The sequence below is a fragment of the Propithecus coquereli genome, unplaced genomic scaffold, assembly GCF_000956105.1.
Source record: "Propithecus coquereli isolate 6110/MARCELLA unplaced genomic scaffold, Pcoq_1.0 Scaffold621, whole genome shotgun sequence".
In the NCBI taxonomy this organism is placed as follows: Eukaryota; Metazoa; Chordata; class Mammalia; order Primates; family Indriidae; genus Propithecus; species Propithecus coquereli.
In genome coordinates, this window is record NW_012152186.1 from 608,834 (window position 1) to 625,509 (window position 16,676).

General features: G+C 65.6%; 3 protein-coding genes and 1 non-coding gene across 9 annotated transcripts; 2 read left to right on the top strand and 2 right to left on the bottom strand.

The window, feature by feature from the left end:
* Positions 1 to 385: 385 nt before the first annotated feature.
* WFIKKN1 (WAP, follistatin/kazal, immunoglobulin, kunitz and netrin domain containing 1) lies at positions 386 to 3,007 on the top strand. The gene is made up of 2 exons (XM_012659612.1): positions 386 to 739; positions 1,461 to 3,007. The coding sequence occupies exons 1-2, from the start codon at positions 569 to 571 to the stop codon at positions 2,940 to 2,942; spliced, it is 1,653 nt and encodes a 550-aa protein (XP_012515066.1). The 5' UTR covers positions 386 to 568; the 3' UTR covers positions 2,943 to 3,007.
* A 362-nt stretch (positions 3,008 to 3,369) lies between these two features.
* LOC105822602 (chromosome unknown open reading frame, human C16orf13) lies at positions 3,370 to 5,142 on the bottom strand. 5 transcript variants are annotated; one of them, XM_012659613.1, is made up of 6 exons: positions 4,873 to 5,142; positions 4,495 to 4,657; positions 4,284 to 4,343; positions 3,824 to 3,891; positions 3,655 to 3,733; positions 3,370 to 3,577 (listed from the first exon to the last, which is right to left on the bottom strand). In XM_012659613.1, exons 1-6 carry the CDS (start codon positions 5,067 to 5,069, stop codon positions 3,530 to 3,532), a joined length of 615 nt encoding a protein of 204 aa, XP_012515067.1. In that variant the 5' UTR covers positions 5,070 to 5,142; the 3' UTR covers positions 3,370 to 3,529. The 5 variants fall into 5 exon arrangements, with proteins under 5 accessions (XP_012515067.1, XP_012515068.1, XP_012515069.1 ...); XM_012659614.1 differs by having other exon boundaries at positions 3,817 to 3,891; XM_012659615.1 differs by lacking the exon at positions 4,284 to 4,343.
* A 296-nt stretch (positions 5,143 to 5,438) lies between these two features.
* Positions 5,439 to 5,509, bottom strand: TRNAG-CCC. Its single transcript has one exon. It is a non-coding gene; the product is annotated as a tRNA-Gly (tRNA).
* A 5,344-nt stretch (positions 5,510 to 10,853) lies between these two features.
* On the top strand, positions 10,854 to 15,937 carry FAM195A (family with sequence similarity 195, member A). 2 transcript variants are annotated; one of them, XR_001138110.1, is made up of 6 exons: positions 10,854 to 11,250; positions 11,344 to 11,461; positions 13,928 to 14,068; positions 14,870 to 14,997; positions 15,230 to 15,331; positions 15,595 to 15,937. XR_001138110.1 is itself a non-coding variant. In XM_012659618.1 (5 exons), exons 1-5 carry the CDS (start codon positions 11,199 to 11,201, stop codon positions 15,663 to 15,665), a joined length of 471 nt encoding a protein of 156 aa, XP_012515072.1. In that variant the 5' UTR covers positions 10,855 to 11,198; the 3' UTR covers positions 15,666 to 15,937. The 2 variants fall into 2 exon arrangements, 1 of the variants encoding a protein (XP_012515072.1); XM_012659618.1 differs by lacking the exon at positions 13,928 to 14,068 and having other exon boundaries at positions 10,855 to 11,250.
* Positions 15,938 to 16,676: the final 739 nt, after the last annotated feature.

Below are 16,676 nucleotides of genomic sequence, written 5' to 3' on the forward strand. Positions count from 1 at the left end.
GACCTGCCTCAGCTGGAGCCTGAGGGGGTCCCCAGGGGTCAGGGACAAAAGCTGAGATCTGCCAGCCCTGCCCCCTCTCCCCTGAGCTGCAAGGGAGGGTCCTCCAGGAGACTTTGACCCCGGCTGCCCTTCCTCCTAGAGCTGGTGTGGAGGGAGGGGCTCGGGTTACAGCGTCCCCTCCCTACCCTCCCGCTGTAGTGACCCTCGTGGCCAGCAGCTCTGTGCTCCTGGGCCTCTGGCCCCTCCCCAGCCTTCCGCCCCTCCCCGCCCCCTGCCCTGTGCTGACCAGGGCTTGGGAGCCGCCACGCTAGTTGGAACAGAGGGGCCAGGCTGACGCTGGGGCGGGGCCTTGGCCTCGTGGGCAGACTCGAGCACAGAGAGACCCCAGAACCCACCTGTCGGGGCACCAGGACAAGCATCTGCTGTGGGCTCCAGCCCAGGCGCCAGGAGGGCACCCGGCGAGTGGCCGGTGGCCCAGAGGGCGGATGCCTGCTGGGGGCTGTACTCCGTGGGGCCCACACGGTGGCTGGTGGCCACAGCCCCCCAGTCCCCTGGCCCGGCAGCCCCCATGCCGGCCCCACGGCTGCTCCTGCCTCTCCTCCTCCTCATGGGGCTGACCTCGGGGGCCGGCCTGCTGCCAGGGCCTGGGAGCCACCCCGGCGTGTGCCCCAACCAGCTCAGCCCCAACCTGTGGGTGGATGCCCAGAGCACCTGTGAGCGTGAGTGCAGCCAGGACCAGGTGAGCATGGTCGGGGGGACAGGGAGTCTTGGGGGCTTGGACATGGTCAGCCTGGGGAAACTCAGACCCCCTGGTCCTTTCACCCGAGGGGACCCCAACCCTAGGAGTCCAATTCCTTCTCCCACTCACCATGCTCTTCGCTGGGCTGTCGGGCTGTGCCCCGAAGGAGGGTCCCAGGGGACATACGCCCTCACTTGTCCCTTCCCCACTCCATCTGTCTCCTGCCCACCACACCCACCCCTTCCACGCTGGACACCACTTATCCTCTGAAGAGCAGAGTGGACGCAGGCCTCTGACCAGGCCAGCAGGCCCGCCCCTCATAGCACCCCCTGCCCTGGGCCACTGCCTTCTCATAGCAGGGGCCAGTGGGGACGCCGACCTTCCAAGGGGTGGTCTGAGGGGCCAGAGCAGTGGGGGGCTGTGAGCACATCCTCCCTGGCCTCTCTTTCCTCTGCGATGCAAACAGAGACACTTGCTTGGGGATATCTGAAGATTCAGTGAGGTCAAACTCGATGACACGTGGTGTGGCAGCTTGTCAGGCCAGATGGAAAGAACTTCCTCGGCTTTCCAGAGGGGAGGCTGAGGCTCGGGGAGAGGCGGTCGTCATCGGCTGCAACCACAGAGCAGGAGGCTCACCCCTGCCCTGATGCAGAGCTGGATGCCCCTGGGGGAAGGCAGGGAGGGTGCCAGGGCTCCTGCTGAAGTGCCCCCCGCCCCCCAGGACTGCGCGGATGCTGAGAAGTGCTGCACCAACGTGTGCGGGCTGCAGAGCTGCGTGGCAGCCCGCTTCCCCGACGGGGGCCTGGCCGCACCCACCACAGCAGCCTCCTGCGAGGGCTTTGTGTGCCCACAGCAGGGCTCCGACTGCGACATCTGGGATGGGCAGCCTGTGTGCCGCTGCCGCGACCGCTGTGAGAAGGAGCCCAGCTTCACCTGCGCCTCGGATGGCCTCACCTACTACAACCGCTGCTACATGGACGCCGAGGCCTGCCTGCGCGGCCTCCACCTCCATGTTGTGCCCTGCAAGCACGTCCTAAGCTGGCCTCCCAGCAGCCCAGGGCCGCCCGAGACCACTGCCCGCCCAACACCCGGCGTTGCCCCCGTCCCGCCTGCCCTGTACAGCAGCCCTTCCCCTCAGGCGGTGCAGGTGGGGGGCACGGCCAGCCTCCACTGCGACGTCAGCGGCCGCCCCCCGCCCGCCGTGACCTGGGAGAAGCAGAGCCACCAGCGGGAGAACCTGATCATGCGCCCGGACCAGATGTACGGCAACGTGGTGGTCACCAGCATCGGGCAGTTGGTGCTCTACAACGCGCGGCCCGAGGACGCTGGCCTGTACACCTGCACCGCACGCAACGCTGCCGGCCTGCTGCGAGCCGACTTCCCGCTCTCCGTGGTCCAGCGGGAGCTGGCCAGGGGCAGGGACCCCAGCGTCCCAGCCCCGGCTGAGTGCCTGCCAGACACGCATGCCTGCGCTGGCCCAGCCTCCCCACACCGCGTCCTCTGGCACTTTGACCCTCAGCGAGGCGGCTGCATGACCTTCCCGGCACGTGGCTGTGACGGGGCTGCCAGGGGCTTCGAGACGTACGAGGCGTGCCAGCAGGCCTGTGCCCGCGGCCCTGGCGATGCCTGCGTGCTGCCCGCCGTGCAGGGCCCCTGCCAGGGCTGGGAGCCGCGCTGGGCCTACAGCCCGCTGCTGCAGCAGTGCCACCCCTTTGTGTACAGTGGCTGTGAGGGCAACGGCAACAACTTTGAGAGCCGCGAGAGCTGTGAGGACGCCTGCCCCGTGCCTCGAACACCGCCCTGCCGCGCCTGCCGCTTCCGGAGCAAGCTGGCGCCCAGCCTGTGCCGCAGCGACTTCGCCATCGTGGGGCGGCTCACCGAGGTGCTGGAGGAGCCTGAGGCCGCGGGCGGCGGCATTGCCCGTGTGGCCCTTGATGACGTGCTCAAGGATGACAAGATGGGCCTCAAGTTCTTGGGCACCAAGTACCTGGAGGTGACACTGAGCGGCATGGACTGGGCCTGCCCCTGCCCCAATGTGACGGCTGGCGACGGGCCACTGGTCATCATGGGTGAGGTGCGTGACGGCGTGGCTGTGCTGGACTCCGGCAGCTACGTCCGTGCAGCCAGTGAGAAGCGCATTAAGAAGATCTCGGAGCTGCTCGAGAAGAAGGCCTGTGCGCTGCTCAACCGCTTCCAGGACTAGCCTCCCCTGGCCTCACCCACTGCCGCCCTCCTGCCCTGTGGAATAAAAGGCATCCCCTTGCCCCAACCTCCGGGCCTGCTGGTGCTGGTCAGGGTACTCTGACCCTTCCAGATGCCCCCACCCCCAGCCTGTTTTCCAGCCAAGGCACTGCCACAAAGTGGGGCTTTGGCCCTGGTGCAAGGTCACCAGGCACCAGCTCACCGCAGGGGACCTTCTGCATCCCCAACAGTCTTTCCAGGAGAACAGGCAGGGACCAGCCCCATCTCACATTAACAACTGTCCCTAGGTTCCCCTCCACTGCCCGAGCTCTAGCAGCAAGGCCCAGGAATCCCCCAAGCCCCGACCTCTCCTGCCCACCCACTCCCACAAGGTGCTCCCAGGAGGTGGCATGGTGGACACCAGCAACAGGGCAGCAGAAACACTTTATTCTGAGGCAGGCTGGGCCTGGGCAGCCCATCGGCTGCAGCAAGAGCCCTGACTGGGTGGGGCTGGTTGTCCCTAAGGCCTGGCCCAGGGGCTGGTGGTCTGGGTTTGTGCCCGGCAGAGCCTTTGGCTGGGATGCAGGCATTCAGGATGAAGGAGAAGGGTTACTTTTTCCGGAAAATCAAGCACTTGTTGTTAGCAGGCATGTCCACCTGGAGAAATGCTTTGCTGGAGGAGCGGCCCTTGGACCACAGGGAGGCTGCCTGGGCCCCCAGCCCTCCCCACCTACCATCCTCTCCAGGAGCAGACCACTGGCCTGGCCCAGGTCCCCCAGGAAAGCTGTGTCCCGAAGCCCCCACTCTGGGTTCCTGCAGGAGAAAGGGAGATAGAGTCATGGCCTGAGGGGGTGCTCAGCCCACCTGCCCTCAGAGCCAGGCCCCCTCCCACCCACCTCTGACCTGCATCTGAGGGTTAGGTCAAAGTCCACGTTGCTCTGGGGAGAGATCTTCCCTTCGACAGCATAGGGCTGTGGGGACAGGGGACACAGCCACTGGATGACAGTAAGCCATTCCCCAGTGGGCCTTGGGACAGACTTGTAGGCTGGGCCCAAAGAATGAAATGGACATAGCCCCCTCCCTGCCCCCAGGTGGTGGACAACCAAGAGGCTACAGAGAGACTAGCAGGTGACAAGGAGGGGGAGGGCCTGGGAGTGTTCAAATATTGGTGACAGGTAGCCACAGGAGGGTCCCTGAAGAAGAGGGAGGCTGTGCCCGTGGCTGGCCAGAGCTCAGACAGGGGCCAGGCTGAGCAGGGAGGCAGGGAATCCGGATAGCAGCAACGCCAGTGGGAACCAGGCGGGGGGTGGGGGCACAGCTGGGGCTACTGTGGGGAGGCCCTCTCTCTGGCAGGACCACTCACTCCATAGGTGATGAGCAGAGCCTTGGGTTTGAGCAGGTGTCCCGCTGCTCTGAAAAGCCCCTGAGAAGGGAAGACAGGACAGTAGTGAGGCCCCTCCCCCAGTCCCTACTGGAACACGGGGTGAACCTGGCATCCCTGCTCCCCCCTTAGTGCAGCAGGGTGCGGGGCGCAGCATGGCAGAGAGTGGCCTTGCCCGGCTCCCCCCACAGACCTCCGTGCACTTCAAGGGACTGATGTGCATCATGTTGATGCAGAGCAGCAGGTCCAGCGACTGCGGCAGGATCCCGCCCCACTGCTCCCAATGCCAGGTCACGTCTAGGTACAGCGGGGCCTTCACGTTCGACAACCCCTGGGCTTGAGTGGTGGCCAGGATGCTGCGGGAGGGGAGCGCACGGTGGGGCCCAGTTTGGCCGCATCCCGAAGCCCGCCCACTTTCACAACCCCGGGGGCCTGCCCGGGTGCCCCGGGCTCCCGCCGTTCCGCTCGCAGACCCCGGCCGCCCTTTCCAGCCAGGGCTGTGCGGGGAAGGGCCGCAGGCGGAGCGGGACAGGGACGGCGGCTCTCCGGGCTCGGCCTGCCCCGGCCGCACCTGTCCAGGCAGCGCTGGTCCACGTCGGACGGCTGCCACTCGGCGTGGGGGAAGGCCTGCGCGAAGTGGGCCGCGTGCTGGCCGGAGCCCGAGGCCACCTCGAGCACACGGACGCCGCGCTGGGCCGGGTCCACGTACTGCCGCAGCACGCTCAGGATGGGCTCCTTGTTTCGCTCTGCGGCCGCCGCCACCAGCATCGTTGCGGCACCATCCGCCCCGCCGCCGGCTTGGCGCGGGGCACGTCGGGAGTTGTGGCGTCCGCCCGGCGCGGGGCACGTCGGGAGCTGTGGCGTGGTGGCCGCGTCGCCGGCTGGAGCGACTACAACTCCCAGGAGGCTGCGCGCGGCCCGCCAAGGGGCCGGAAGCCGCGTGGATGGCTGGGCTGCGGGTTCTGGAGCCCTTAAGGGTCCAGCTCCCGGTCGCCCTCGGCCGAGCCGGCGTTTTCGCAGCACTTACCGCAACGTTGGTATCGTTCGCGCCGCACCAGGACCGGGGCCTCCCGTGTCCGGGTCGTCTCTCCTCTCCCCAGAGAGGGGCGGGAGTTCGTCAAAAGTCAAAACGTCGCCTGCGCCGCCCGGGAATCGAACCCGGGTCGCAAGAATGGGAATCTTGCATGATACCACTACACCAGCGGCGCCGCCAGCTTGCCGTGGCGGCCGCGTCACCATGTCCTAAGCCCGCGGGAACCGGGCGCGGCGCGCGGGCGGGCGGACTCTCGCGGGTGTCCCTGGCGTCCTCCGCCCGAGGGGAAGGAGCGGGACGAGGGACGCGGACGTTCGGGCCGGCGGGGCGGGGCGGGGCGGGGAGGCTCCCGCGGAGGGGCCGGGGCGGGGGCCACCCAGCGGTGCGCGGGGTTCTCCGTGACGCTGAGACGAGCAGCGCCAGCTCGGGGTCCACGGCTAGCCTGCGGGGTCGGTGACCCCTGAAACCCAGTGGGGAGCCGCGATTGTGTGCGCCCGGGGTGCGTCTCTGGTTGTCAGCTTGGGGTCTCCCTCTTGGAGGGGCGCGCTCCGCGGTCAGGACCAGCGAAGCCCCTTTGCGGGGCGGGTTTGAGGAACGAGAACCCGCCCCGACGTCACTCTGGCGCCGACCGGGACTCGAGGCTGGGATCGCCGTGAAGAGCGGTGCCCGAGGCAGGCGCCCGGCGTTGCTGTGCGTAACCAGGGAGGGCCAGACCTGGGGTTGGCCGGCGTGGGCGGCCCCGCCGAGCAGGTGTTGCAGTCCAGGGGTCTCGGTGGCTCCGACCGGGCGCTGCGGCTTTCCCACTTCCAAGCCCCAAGCTTTCCTCACCTGGGTCACCTTTGGAATGACTTCCTCCTGGTTTGTCCCCAGAGCATTTTCCATGTGTCCAGGTCGAGGGGAGGTGAGGTCTCCCTCGATGCACATCCCCGCTTCCAACCCCACCTCCGGGGAGCTCTAAGCATCCAGGTGTCCCCTGGGGTTCCGTGGGCACAGAGCAGGGGGCCGGAGATTGATCTCCCTGCTCCCCTTCTTGTACGGAACTGCTTTACGGAGCTGCCCACAGTGCCCAGCAGATGATGTCACGTGTAACAGTATTTGACACCTGCCTGCCAGACTTCATTGCCCTGGGTTGGATGCTGGGGAGGTCAACACCTGCCCTGGGCACTCACTGAGCGCAGAGCCTGGGAGGGGCTGAGTGGTGGCCTTTGCTGCAGTGAGCGTGCATGAGCCCACACTTTCTGGACAGTCATGGAGGTGCATCAGACACTGGCAGGGGTCCAGGACCCCCTCGGGATACTGAAAAAGTGATATCCAGAAGGGTCCCACAGACCCTGCCACTCCTGGTGGTGGCCCTGGGGAGCTGGGGTTGAGTCTGTTGAGGCTGGATCATTGTCAGGGCGAGAAGTATCCTCTCCTGAGGCTGAATTTGGCTCTAGGCGCCCCTTTTAGAGACTTACTCTACGCCAGGTAGAAGGGACTGTGGCACCAACCACCTTCCCAAGCGAGTGTTTCTCCACATGGTAAAATCAACAAAGCCTGGACAGCCTCGAGTCCTGGCTTTGTGCCGTGGAGGGACACAGCAGCACCTCCTGGCCCTGGCCTCGGCGCTTCCTTCTGGCAGGGACCGGCCAGTGGTTGCACTTCCACCTGCAGGAACCCCCTGCCCCTGGCTTCCTGGGACCTGGCCTAGGGGAGGTGCTTAGGCAATGTCAAAGGAATGAGGGCAGGTCACCTTCCCTCAGGGCAGGGCCTGGGAGCCAAGCCCCGCCCACCACCCTCCCCGGAAAGGGCCGGCCCCATGACATCCAGGGCCAACAGCTGGGGACAGCTTCTCTCCCAGGGTCCAGTCCCATGTGCCCACTGTTCACTGGACCCCCAACCCCAGTGGGATCCGATGTCCCCGTGCTCCCTTTCCCAAGCCCCCTTCTGTTCCCACACCCATCACCGCTTTCCTCCGTTGTCAGTTTCTTGTGGCTGCTGTTAACAAATTACCCCCAAAATTTGGTGGCTTAAAACAACACATTTATTTCTTCAGGGTTCTGGAGACAGAATTCCATAATAAAGCTGTCAGCCTCCTCCAGAGACCCTACAGGAGGATCCTTCCTGCCTCTCCCAACTTCCGGTGGCTCCAGGTGATTCCTGGCTGTGCCTGGTCGCCGGGGTCTCCGCTCAGTCTTCATGTGTCCCCACCCCGCCCCCATGCTGTGTCGTGTCCAGACCTCCTTTCTCTTATGACAGAGTCACTGCATTTAGGGCCACCCTAATCCAGGAGGTTTTCATCGCAGACTCCTTGCCCTAATTATATTTGCAAAGGCTCGTATTCCAAGTAAGGTCACATGCTGAGGTTCCAGGGGGACCATTTGGGGCCACCATTCAACCTGTGATACCTGGATTTGGGAACAGGGCGAGCAACCCCTAGGCAACCGGGTGGGCGATGCCAGTGCACCCAGCCAGAGCCTTTTCCTGGGGGCCGCTAGTCGCCCCTCCATCGGCAGAAGTCCTGAGCCTTCTAGAAACCCATCATCAAGGCCCGGTTGGTCAGAGCAAGGATTTTAGATCTGAAAAACCAATTGAGGATGAGTGAAAATTTGAACTTTTTTCACCTCTTCCATAAAATTTTAGTATCTTAGAGATTTTTTTTTTTTTTTTTTTGAGACAGAGTCTTACTGTGTTGCCTGGGCTAGAGTGCCGTGGCGTCATCCTAGCTCACAGCAACCTCAAACTCCTGGGCTCAAGTGATCCTCCTGCCTCAGCCTCCCCAGTAGCTGGGACTACAGGCATGTGCCACCATGCTCGGCTAATTTTTTCTATGTATTTTTAGTTGTCCAATTAATTTCTTTCTAATTTTAGTAGAGACGGGGTCTCGCTCTTGCTCAGGCTGGTCTCGAACTCCTGAGCTCAAACAATCCTCCCGCCTCGGCCTCCCAGAGAGCTAGGATAACAGGCGTGAGCCACCGCGCCCGGCCTAGAGATTTTTTAAGAGGAAAAAAAAAAGTACTTGGTCATTAGGACGACTTGGGTCCGTGAGGAGAAGGCCTTTTCTCACCCTGAGTGCTGGGTGAGGCCCCTCCAGTCCAGCTGCCCACCGTCGGGACCCAATGCTGACAGCAAGGGAGGCTGCCTGCTCCAGAAGACTGCCTCTGGGGACTTCAGTCAGTCCAGGGAAGGCCTTGAGGTCACCAGGAGCTCCCGCCCCGTGCTGGGCTGGCCAGGGTTCCCACCCAACTGGGAGAGCCGGCCCCGTGCCCCACCCCCTCTGCAGCTGAGCTGAGGGCCCACCCAGACCCTGACCTCGCAGGGCCCTGACCAGGCCTCCCAAGGCTGTAGGATGCTGGCCTCGCTGGGGGCCCGGCCACGTCTGTGCTCAGGCAGCCTGGGAAGCCCGTCCTGGGAGACCTGTCTCGGCTCCCTCAGCACCCTCTGGCCCATGTTGCCTTGGGGACCACAGGGCCTCCTCACCTGCCCCTGCCCTTCAGCCTGTCAGGACATTTCTGTGCCCACTGCTCCTCCCTCAGAGCCCCCTCTTTTTTTTGAAACGGTGTCTCCCTCTGGAGGGCAGTGGTGCAATCACAGGTCACTACAGCCTCGAGCTCCTGGCCTCAGGTGATCCTCCCACCTAGGCCTCCCAAACTGCTAGGACTACAGGTGTGAGCCACTGCCCCCAGCCCTGGGAGCCCTTGTGAAGGCTTCTGGACCCAACCTTTGACCTCAGACGTGGCATGTTGGGGCTGGACGTTTGGGCTGTGTGGCTTGACCACCAGTGGTTTATGCAAAGCTCAGGCGCTGCTGGGCTCTGATCAAGTCTGCCTCATCTTTGCTGCCTGCAGCGAATGCTGGGGGTGGGCTCCTTGTAGGGCCCCCAGAGGGCTGCCAGCTTGGGGGTGTGCAGGTCCTCACCAGGGCCTTCCTCCCCTGCCCCCACTCCAACTCAGTGCCCTCTGGCCTCAGGCCCCCAGCACCTGGTCCTGCCCCCAGCGTGTGTGAGTGGTCACAGGCAAGGCCACTAGCAGAGGCTAGGCCAGGCTGCAGGCTGCACAGACACCTCAGGGCCATGCTGGCCCTGAAGGCCTGCGGCTCTGGTCTGGTGGGGAGGGACGGGAGCGGGTGGGGAGGGGGGCAGTCAGTGAGGGGTCAGCCTGGCCAGTGAGGGGCCTTTCCCAGGCCCATGCTCAGGCCTGGGCTCTATGGACGTGGCTGGTCTGGGGGCCGGGCAGCCCCTTCCATTGCTGTCCCCTGGCCACCCTGTCCTCTCAGGCCTCAATCTTTCTCACAGGCCTAGCCGAGCCTTGCAGGAGGTGGAATGTGTCCTTCAGCCTCGCTCAGGACAGGACACAGGGCCAAGGGGCCATGTGAGGGGCGGGACAGCCACCCTGGATCAGAAGCCTCCCCGAGGGTACCCAAGCAAAGTAGGCCCATAGGGCAGGCCTGGAAGGGAGGAGCAGCAGCAGGGCGTCTGTGGGGTTGGGAGGGTGGTTCCTCGGGCTGGCCACCCCTCCCGACCCCTGCCAAGAGCCCCCCCATGCGGGGCATGTTGCTTGTTGTCCAGAGATTCAGAAGGAAAGGATTGCTCCAGCCCTTGTCCCTAGGTGGGAGCCCCTTGGCCTCCCCTGGGAGAATCTGTGGCCACTGGACACCCCCAGGCCCTGACCCCAGCACAGACTGAGCCTCCTCAAATATGTGTGTTTTGAGTGTGGGCCTGGGGGCCCAGGTGGCAGCGCCCTCTCAGCTCAGTGCTTGTCTCCTCAGGTGGGGGACGCCAAGGATTGAATTCGGGGCCATGCCCACAAGCCCCAGGCTCAAACCCGCTAGCATGGGGTCCTGGACAGCCCTGAGCAGGGGTCTCCTGGGACCTGGTTTCTGAGCAGCGCTTGGGCTGGGAGGAAGGAACCCAGAGGCACAGAGTAGTGGGAGGTGGGAGCCCCTGAGTTACTGCCTGTCCCTGCTTAGTCCTGGCTCCTGGGGCTGCAGCTCCCAGGTCACACATGATGTCTCTGGGGCACCGATCCTGCAGGGTCTTGGACAGAAACCACCGCTCCACCCGCTGCCTGGGAGTGTGGGGTTAACTGTTCCTGGACATGGGATGACAGCCAAGCTGGGACCGCCTCCCGCACCTCCTCTCATCCTGCCCTTGGAGTGGTAAGGGGCCTGCCCCTCCCTGGCACTGGGGGTGCACCTTGCACCCTGAGTGCAACCAGGGCTTTCAGCCCTCCGGGTGGAAGGGATCCCCAGGGCATCGTGTCTCTGCCCAAATCCAGGGGGACGAGCCCCGTTTTCTCTTCTGAGACCCAGTCTCAAGACCCAAGCCAAGGGTGACCGCTCACACTGGCCCGGGCCTCTCCAGGCACCTTGGCAGGAGCTACTGAAATCTGACTGGAAAATCCGTGCTTCCAGCGTCTGCGCCGAGCACCCCCCAGCACAGAAACTCCCCCAGCGCCCGTCAAAGGTAGGGCCCGCGGGCTCCCCAACCAGGCGGGCACCTCGCCCTAGGGTCACAGCCCCGCCCACTGTCTTACCTGGCCGCAGGCAGCAGACAGCCTTCCCAGGCCCCAGGGCCCTTCGCCGACCTTGGCCTTGGGCCGCGTGGGGGTGGCGCGGTGGCTTCTGCCGGCTCCGCCCCTGCCTCGCGGCGCCCGCCAGGGCCAGTTTCGCAAAGAGCCCAAGCGCCGCCTCCGCCGCATGCCCCCGGGTCGGCCGGAACGCGCGCGGGCCCTTTAAGGGCCGGGGGCGTGTAGCGGGCCCGCCCCCTCCCCGCGGCGCCGGCCGCCGGTAAAGTGCGAGCCCGGGCGGCGGGCGCCGGATCCGGCCGCGGGCGTGCGTCCGAGCGAGCGCGGGCAGCGGCCCTCCATGCGGGAGCGCGGCGCGCCATGTACACCATCACCAAGGGGCCCAGCAAGCTGGTCGCGCAGCGCCGCACAGGTGGGCCGGGCGGGACGGGGAGCGACGCCGCGAGCGCCGGGGTCCGCGCGCCCAGGGCGCGGCGGCGGTTGACGCGGCCTCCGGTGCCCGCAGGTCCCACGCAGCAGCAGGTGGAGAGCAGGCTCGGCGAGCTCCTGAAATGCCGGCAGCCCGCGCCGCCCCCGCAGGCGCAGCCCCTCGCGCAGCCGCCGGGACCCTGGCCCCTGTCGAGGTGAGGCGCGCGTGGCCCCGCGCGAGCCCGGCCCTCCCCGCACCCCGGCCGCCGCGGCACCGCGAGGGTGACCTTGGGGGAAGGTTGGCCAGGCCCGGCCACATGCTTGGGGCGGGGCGGGCCGAGGGGGCGGGGTGCGCCGGGCCGCTGGGGGCGCGCTCCCCTCTGCTCTTCCGCCGCACCTGGCGGGGCCCGGTGTGCGCGGAGCCGCCCGGCCGCGGGGGGCCCCCGCGGGCCTCGGGCCGGGAGTCGCGGACCAGCTGGATCGCAGGCGCCGCGCGCGACCTTGGGCTGCGTGCTCGCGCCCCTTTGGGGCGGACCCGGGTCAAGGTTTGCGGAGAGCTGCCCGGAGCGCCGGCCCTCAAGGTCTCCTGGCCCCGTCGTCGCCGACCTCGGTGGGGGAGAGGTGCCTGCGTCTCCCTCTGGCCCTGCCAGGCCACCGCCCTCCCGCCTCCCGCCCGCACTTCCCGGGGCGCTGAGCTCCTCCTCCCCAGCGGACAGACGCTCTCTCGTCCGGGCCTGGGGCTTCTGACTTTCCCCAGCAGCAGGTCTGCCCAAGTGCCCTCCTGAGACCACGGGAGGCTCAGTCCTGACCACTTTGACCTCCTCGTGAGCGTAAACTAGAGGTTACGCACCGCCCCAGGGCCGAGCCTCCTACTTCCTCAACTCAGCCATTCCTTAATCTTTTCTTTATGTTATGTGTTTCCCAGGCTTGTAGACTTTGCTCTAACCCCACACAGGCCCTCGGGCAGCTGGGCTCCGGCACTGGGGGGGGGGGGGCACATGAGTCTTGGTGGCCATGCTTGGGGTGGGATTCCGTTGGAGAGTGCCACCTGGCGTGGGGGCTTTACACGCTGAGCATGAACACCCTCCCAGGGTGGCCAGGAGTTCAGAGTAGCTAAGGTGGGGTGTGTGTGGCTGGGTCACCCTCAGCCTTCCCCCTCCGGGAGGTGGGGGGCTTCCTGCTGGTGGGGCTCATCGATGCTTGGACAGGATCCCAGTGAAGGAAGCGTCCTAGGCCACAGGTGCACCCTGGGGAGGGAGGGGAGGGAGGCCTGAGTGCTCCCTGGCACCCAGGCTGTGCTGGGCACTCTGCTCGCATCAGCTTTGGTGCTCACGGCCACCCTGACTCCCAGGGGAGGAAACCGAGCCACAGGTGCTTACCAGACACGGCCACCCAGGCAGGAAGCACCCTCCCACCTGGGGAGACACACCTTCCACCCCAAGGCCCCACTGCCGGGGAGGGCAAGGGCAAGGCTGTGGCAGGGTCGGGGGGTGTGTCCGGGGAGACGAGGGGTGCTCCCCAGAGGAGCCCTCAGTGGGCAGGGGTCTCAGTGTTCTCACCGGAGCCTGTAAAGCCCCCAGGAGGCCAAACCTGGTGTGGGTGTCTAAAGTCTGCCTCAGCCAGCCAGGTGGGACAGGCAGGAGTCCGAGGGGGCTTGACTTCCCTGTCCCGCTGGGTGCAGAAGCCCTGGGCAGGGCAGAGCGTGTGCCAGAGGGGCTCATGGGGGCCGACCCTCCTCCTGCTTCCTGAGGCCCCTTCCCAAGCCCTGGGCTAGGGGCTTCTGGCAGCTGTGGTGCCCACAGCCCTGCCTTGCACATTCCTGGGGGGCCACTCTCTGTAATACCCCACTTTTTTCTCCAAGTTCTCCCTCCTGGTGGTGGTGGGACAGTAAGATGAACTGAGACAATGTCCACTGTCAAATGGAAGATAAAAATGGGGCCCTGTGATCACCTGACCCCAAGGGCGGGCTGGGTGCGCAGGGACCGCCCTAGGAAGGAACCCTGGGCTGAGTCCACGTGGGAGAAGGGGGCGTGGCCTGTGGCTCGGCAAGGACAGGTCCAGGAGGCTGGCTGGGGCCGGAGCTTTGCCATCAGGACTGCTGTTAGACCTGCTGCTGCCACCAGGCAGTCACAGCACTTCCCTCCCAGCCCCAGTTCCTGGGCTGGACGGGCGGGTGGTGGAGGGGTGAGAGGAGAGGACGCCCGTGTCGGGCACCGTGGGCTGGGGCTACCCGTGGACACTGTTCCTGAGAGTGGGTACAGGTTGGCCGCCGTCCACAGGCGCACGCTGGAGCTGGTGCCCTTTCCCCCAGAGAGCAGCTGCCTTATGTAACCACACCTTCTTGGGCATGGTGGGTGGGGCCCCATCTCAGCCCTGAGGCCACCACCTCTGGCCCTACAATTCCTTCTCTTTTTTAATGTTGATACCCAGCGGCACTCTTTTTTGGAGAGTTTTCACCCTTCCAGGGCGGGAGTGGTTGCAGGCAAGGGGGCTTTCCGAGTGGACAAACCCTCCTTATTCGCTCTGGTTTGTGGGGAAACGCAGGAAGAGCACAGGTCTGGGAGGAGCCCCTGCCCCCCCACCTCCACCTGCACAGTTAAGATTCTCTGCGGCCACCAGACCCTGCCGGCCCTGGGGCTGGCGGGACCCTGCGCCCCTCAAGACACTCCTCTTTGTTTTAGTGCCCCTCTCACCTGAGGAGGAACCCAGAGCGGCGGTGGGGCACCTGAGCCCAGGAAGGCGAGCAGGCCGGCCGGGACCGCGAGTGCCTGGCGGAGTGGCAGGCGCAGCCCAGGACTCCCGGCTCCCACCTCCTGCTGTAGGTGCGGGCCCCATTTCCTCCACGGCCCCCCGTCCCAGGCTTCCTGTGTGCAGGGTTTGGCCAGCTGCCGCCGGCTGGGGTGACCCATCCCTGCCCTGGGCCCACCTGGCAGAGACAGGCCCAGTGGCCCCCCGGACATCGCGTGCAATGCCATGGGGGGGCCATCTCATTCTGCATTGCCCCTGTCTTGGGCCTGTGGGGAGTGGGCTGGGGTTGCAGCTACACTCTTACCACTCAGGGACTGCCCATCCTGGTACTTGGTGATCACCCCAGGGACCTGGGGGCAGCTGGGGAGAGGGAGGGGCAAAGGCTGCCCTGTTCTTGTTTGGGTCTGGTCTTCCATGGGGGGGGCATCATTGGGTGGAGAAGCTTCTGTGGGGCCAGGACGTGGCCAAGGACTGTGCCCAGTGGGTGGGGTTGGACAGAAACCTGGTCACGGCTCAAGCCAGAGCCGGGGCTGCTGGAGGTCTGGTCAGTCCGCGCCAGGGGTGCAGGAGGCAGATGGCAGTACGGGCACCAGTTATGATCCTCGGAGGGGCACTTGGTGGACCCCCTGCCCAACCGTCACTCACCTCCCTGGGGGCTGAGGGCAGCAGGTGTGAGCTGCGCTGCTGGTGGCTCGGGGCCTGCAGGAGAGAGGCCTGGGCCACCAGCCGCTGCAGGTAGCCGCTCTGGTTCAGGAAGTGCCTTGGCCGGCCTGCTCTGGGGATGGTGGTCGTGGCCCAGGGCTGCTCCTGAGTTGTGCCAGGCAGCACCCAGGCCTGGGATGGGCGCTGACCACGTCCTTCTCCCGCTCCTGCAGTTCCGGGCCAAGGCTCGTGTTCAACCGTGTGAATGGCCGGCGGCCCCCTGCCACATCCCCATCTCTCGAGGGGACCCAGGAGACCTACACGCTGGCCCACGAGGAGAACGTCCGCTTTGTGTCCGAAGGTAGTGAGGGGGCCCAGAAGGGTGTGGCCCAGGCACTCCTCCCACCGCAGCCCGACTCCCAGTAGCAGAGACTGCCTGCGCTTCTCCTTGGCTCTATGCCCTTTTGTCTTGTGACCATTGAGCAGACTGCCCGTTCCCTGTGCTGGGCTAGAGTCCAGGGTGACCGCCAGGCCCTAGGGTGGGAGGCGGGGTGCCAGAGACCTGGCTCAGCCTGACTGCCCCACCCCCACAGCCTGGCAGCAGGTGCAACAGCAGCTGGATGGTGGCCCAGCCGGTGAGAGTGGGCCGAGGCCCGTGCAGTACGTGGAGAGGACCCCCAATCCCCGGCTTCAGAGTGAGCCCCCAACCCTGTCCCCTGGGGAATTTCCTCCCTGCCCTGTTCCCCCCAGGGAGTGCCCCACACCCCTCTGATCCTGACCTGGGCCCTTACCAGGTTATAGCCCCAGGGGGTTGGGGAGGAGACTCTTGCACCAGACCCCTTCTTCCCAGTGCCTGCTCTGCTTGGAGTCCAGGTGAAGGGCTGGCGGGGTCGGAGAGGAGAGATGCCTGCCTGTCTGGGGGGCAGCGTCACTGCCCAGCCTTCTGCTCTGCCCACAGACTTCGAGCCCATCGACCTGGACGAGTGGTGGGCGCAGCAGTTCCTGGCTAGAATCACGAGCTGTTCCTAGTGGCTGCCTGGGAAGGAATGCTGCCTCGGTGGACCCTTCGCCAGAAGAGGACCTTGGTGCCCCATACGCCCGCTGCGGCCTGGCTGGGCGCCAGCCACACCTGAAGTGCCAGCATTTGGACTTTTGCACCTGTTGTTTCCTTGGCCCTGCTGTCCCAAGCTGCCGGGGGCCAGGGGCCAAACCTGCCTGACCTCAACCCTGCTCACTTTGCCCAGGGACCAGCCCCTGGGGCTGGCAGGGAGGAGCTCCAGTCTAATAAAGTTGAGAAACTGCCCTTTCAGAGTGGTTTTGACTTGGGAGGGTGGGGGAGGGGTTCTCTAGTCCCCAGTCTGGGACTCTGGGCCCAGCTCACCTTCCCTTGCAGCCTGGTCCCCCAAGCCAGCAGAGGCTGCCGCTCTGCCCAACTCAGGCCCTTGGTGCCTCACCCAGCTGTCCTGACAGAGGCTGGGGTCCTTGGCCGGCTCCCTTTGCTTGGAAGTCTGTGGCCCCGACTCTGCCGCATCCGACTCCACTCGTCTTCCTCTCCTGTTGGCATTGCCTGGTGCCACAGCCAGGCCTCAAGGCCCAGCGACGTTAAATAATGCCATGGAATGGGGTCCTAGGCCGCTAGCACTGGGGCTAGGTCTCAGAATGCCTGATCCCACTCTGAATCCACCAGACCTGGCTGCAGGTCTGGGCAAGGATGTCCCACAGGTCTGGGAGTGTGTGCTGACCTGGGACAAGTGTGGGAGCCAAAGCCTGTGGGCACCTGTGGGGCACGGCAGTGCTCTGTTGAGAAGCAGGGTGATTTTGCCCGCCTGCCACCGGAGGAGCCTGGGTGTTGGCCAGGTGCCTCCAGAGGGCTGGAAAGCAGCAGGCATCCAGAGAGGAGCCCCTCACCAAAGTGCAGCCCCACAAATGCGGGATGCGCGCCCATCTACAGATGGGCCCCAGAAGAATCAGCAAGAGCCCCTGGGTGCCACAGCTGGTGGCGCTAGAGCGCAGGCCCGGCCGGAGAGTCTTGGAGCAGCC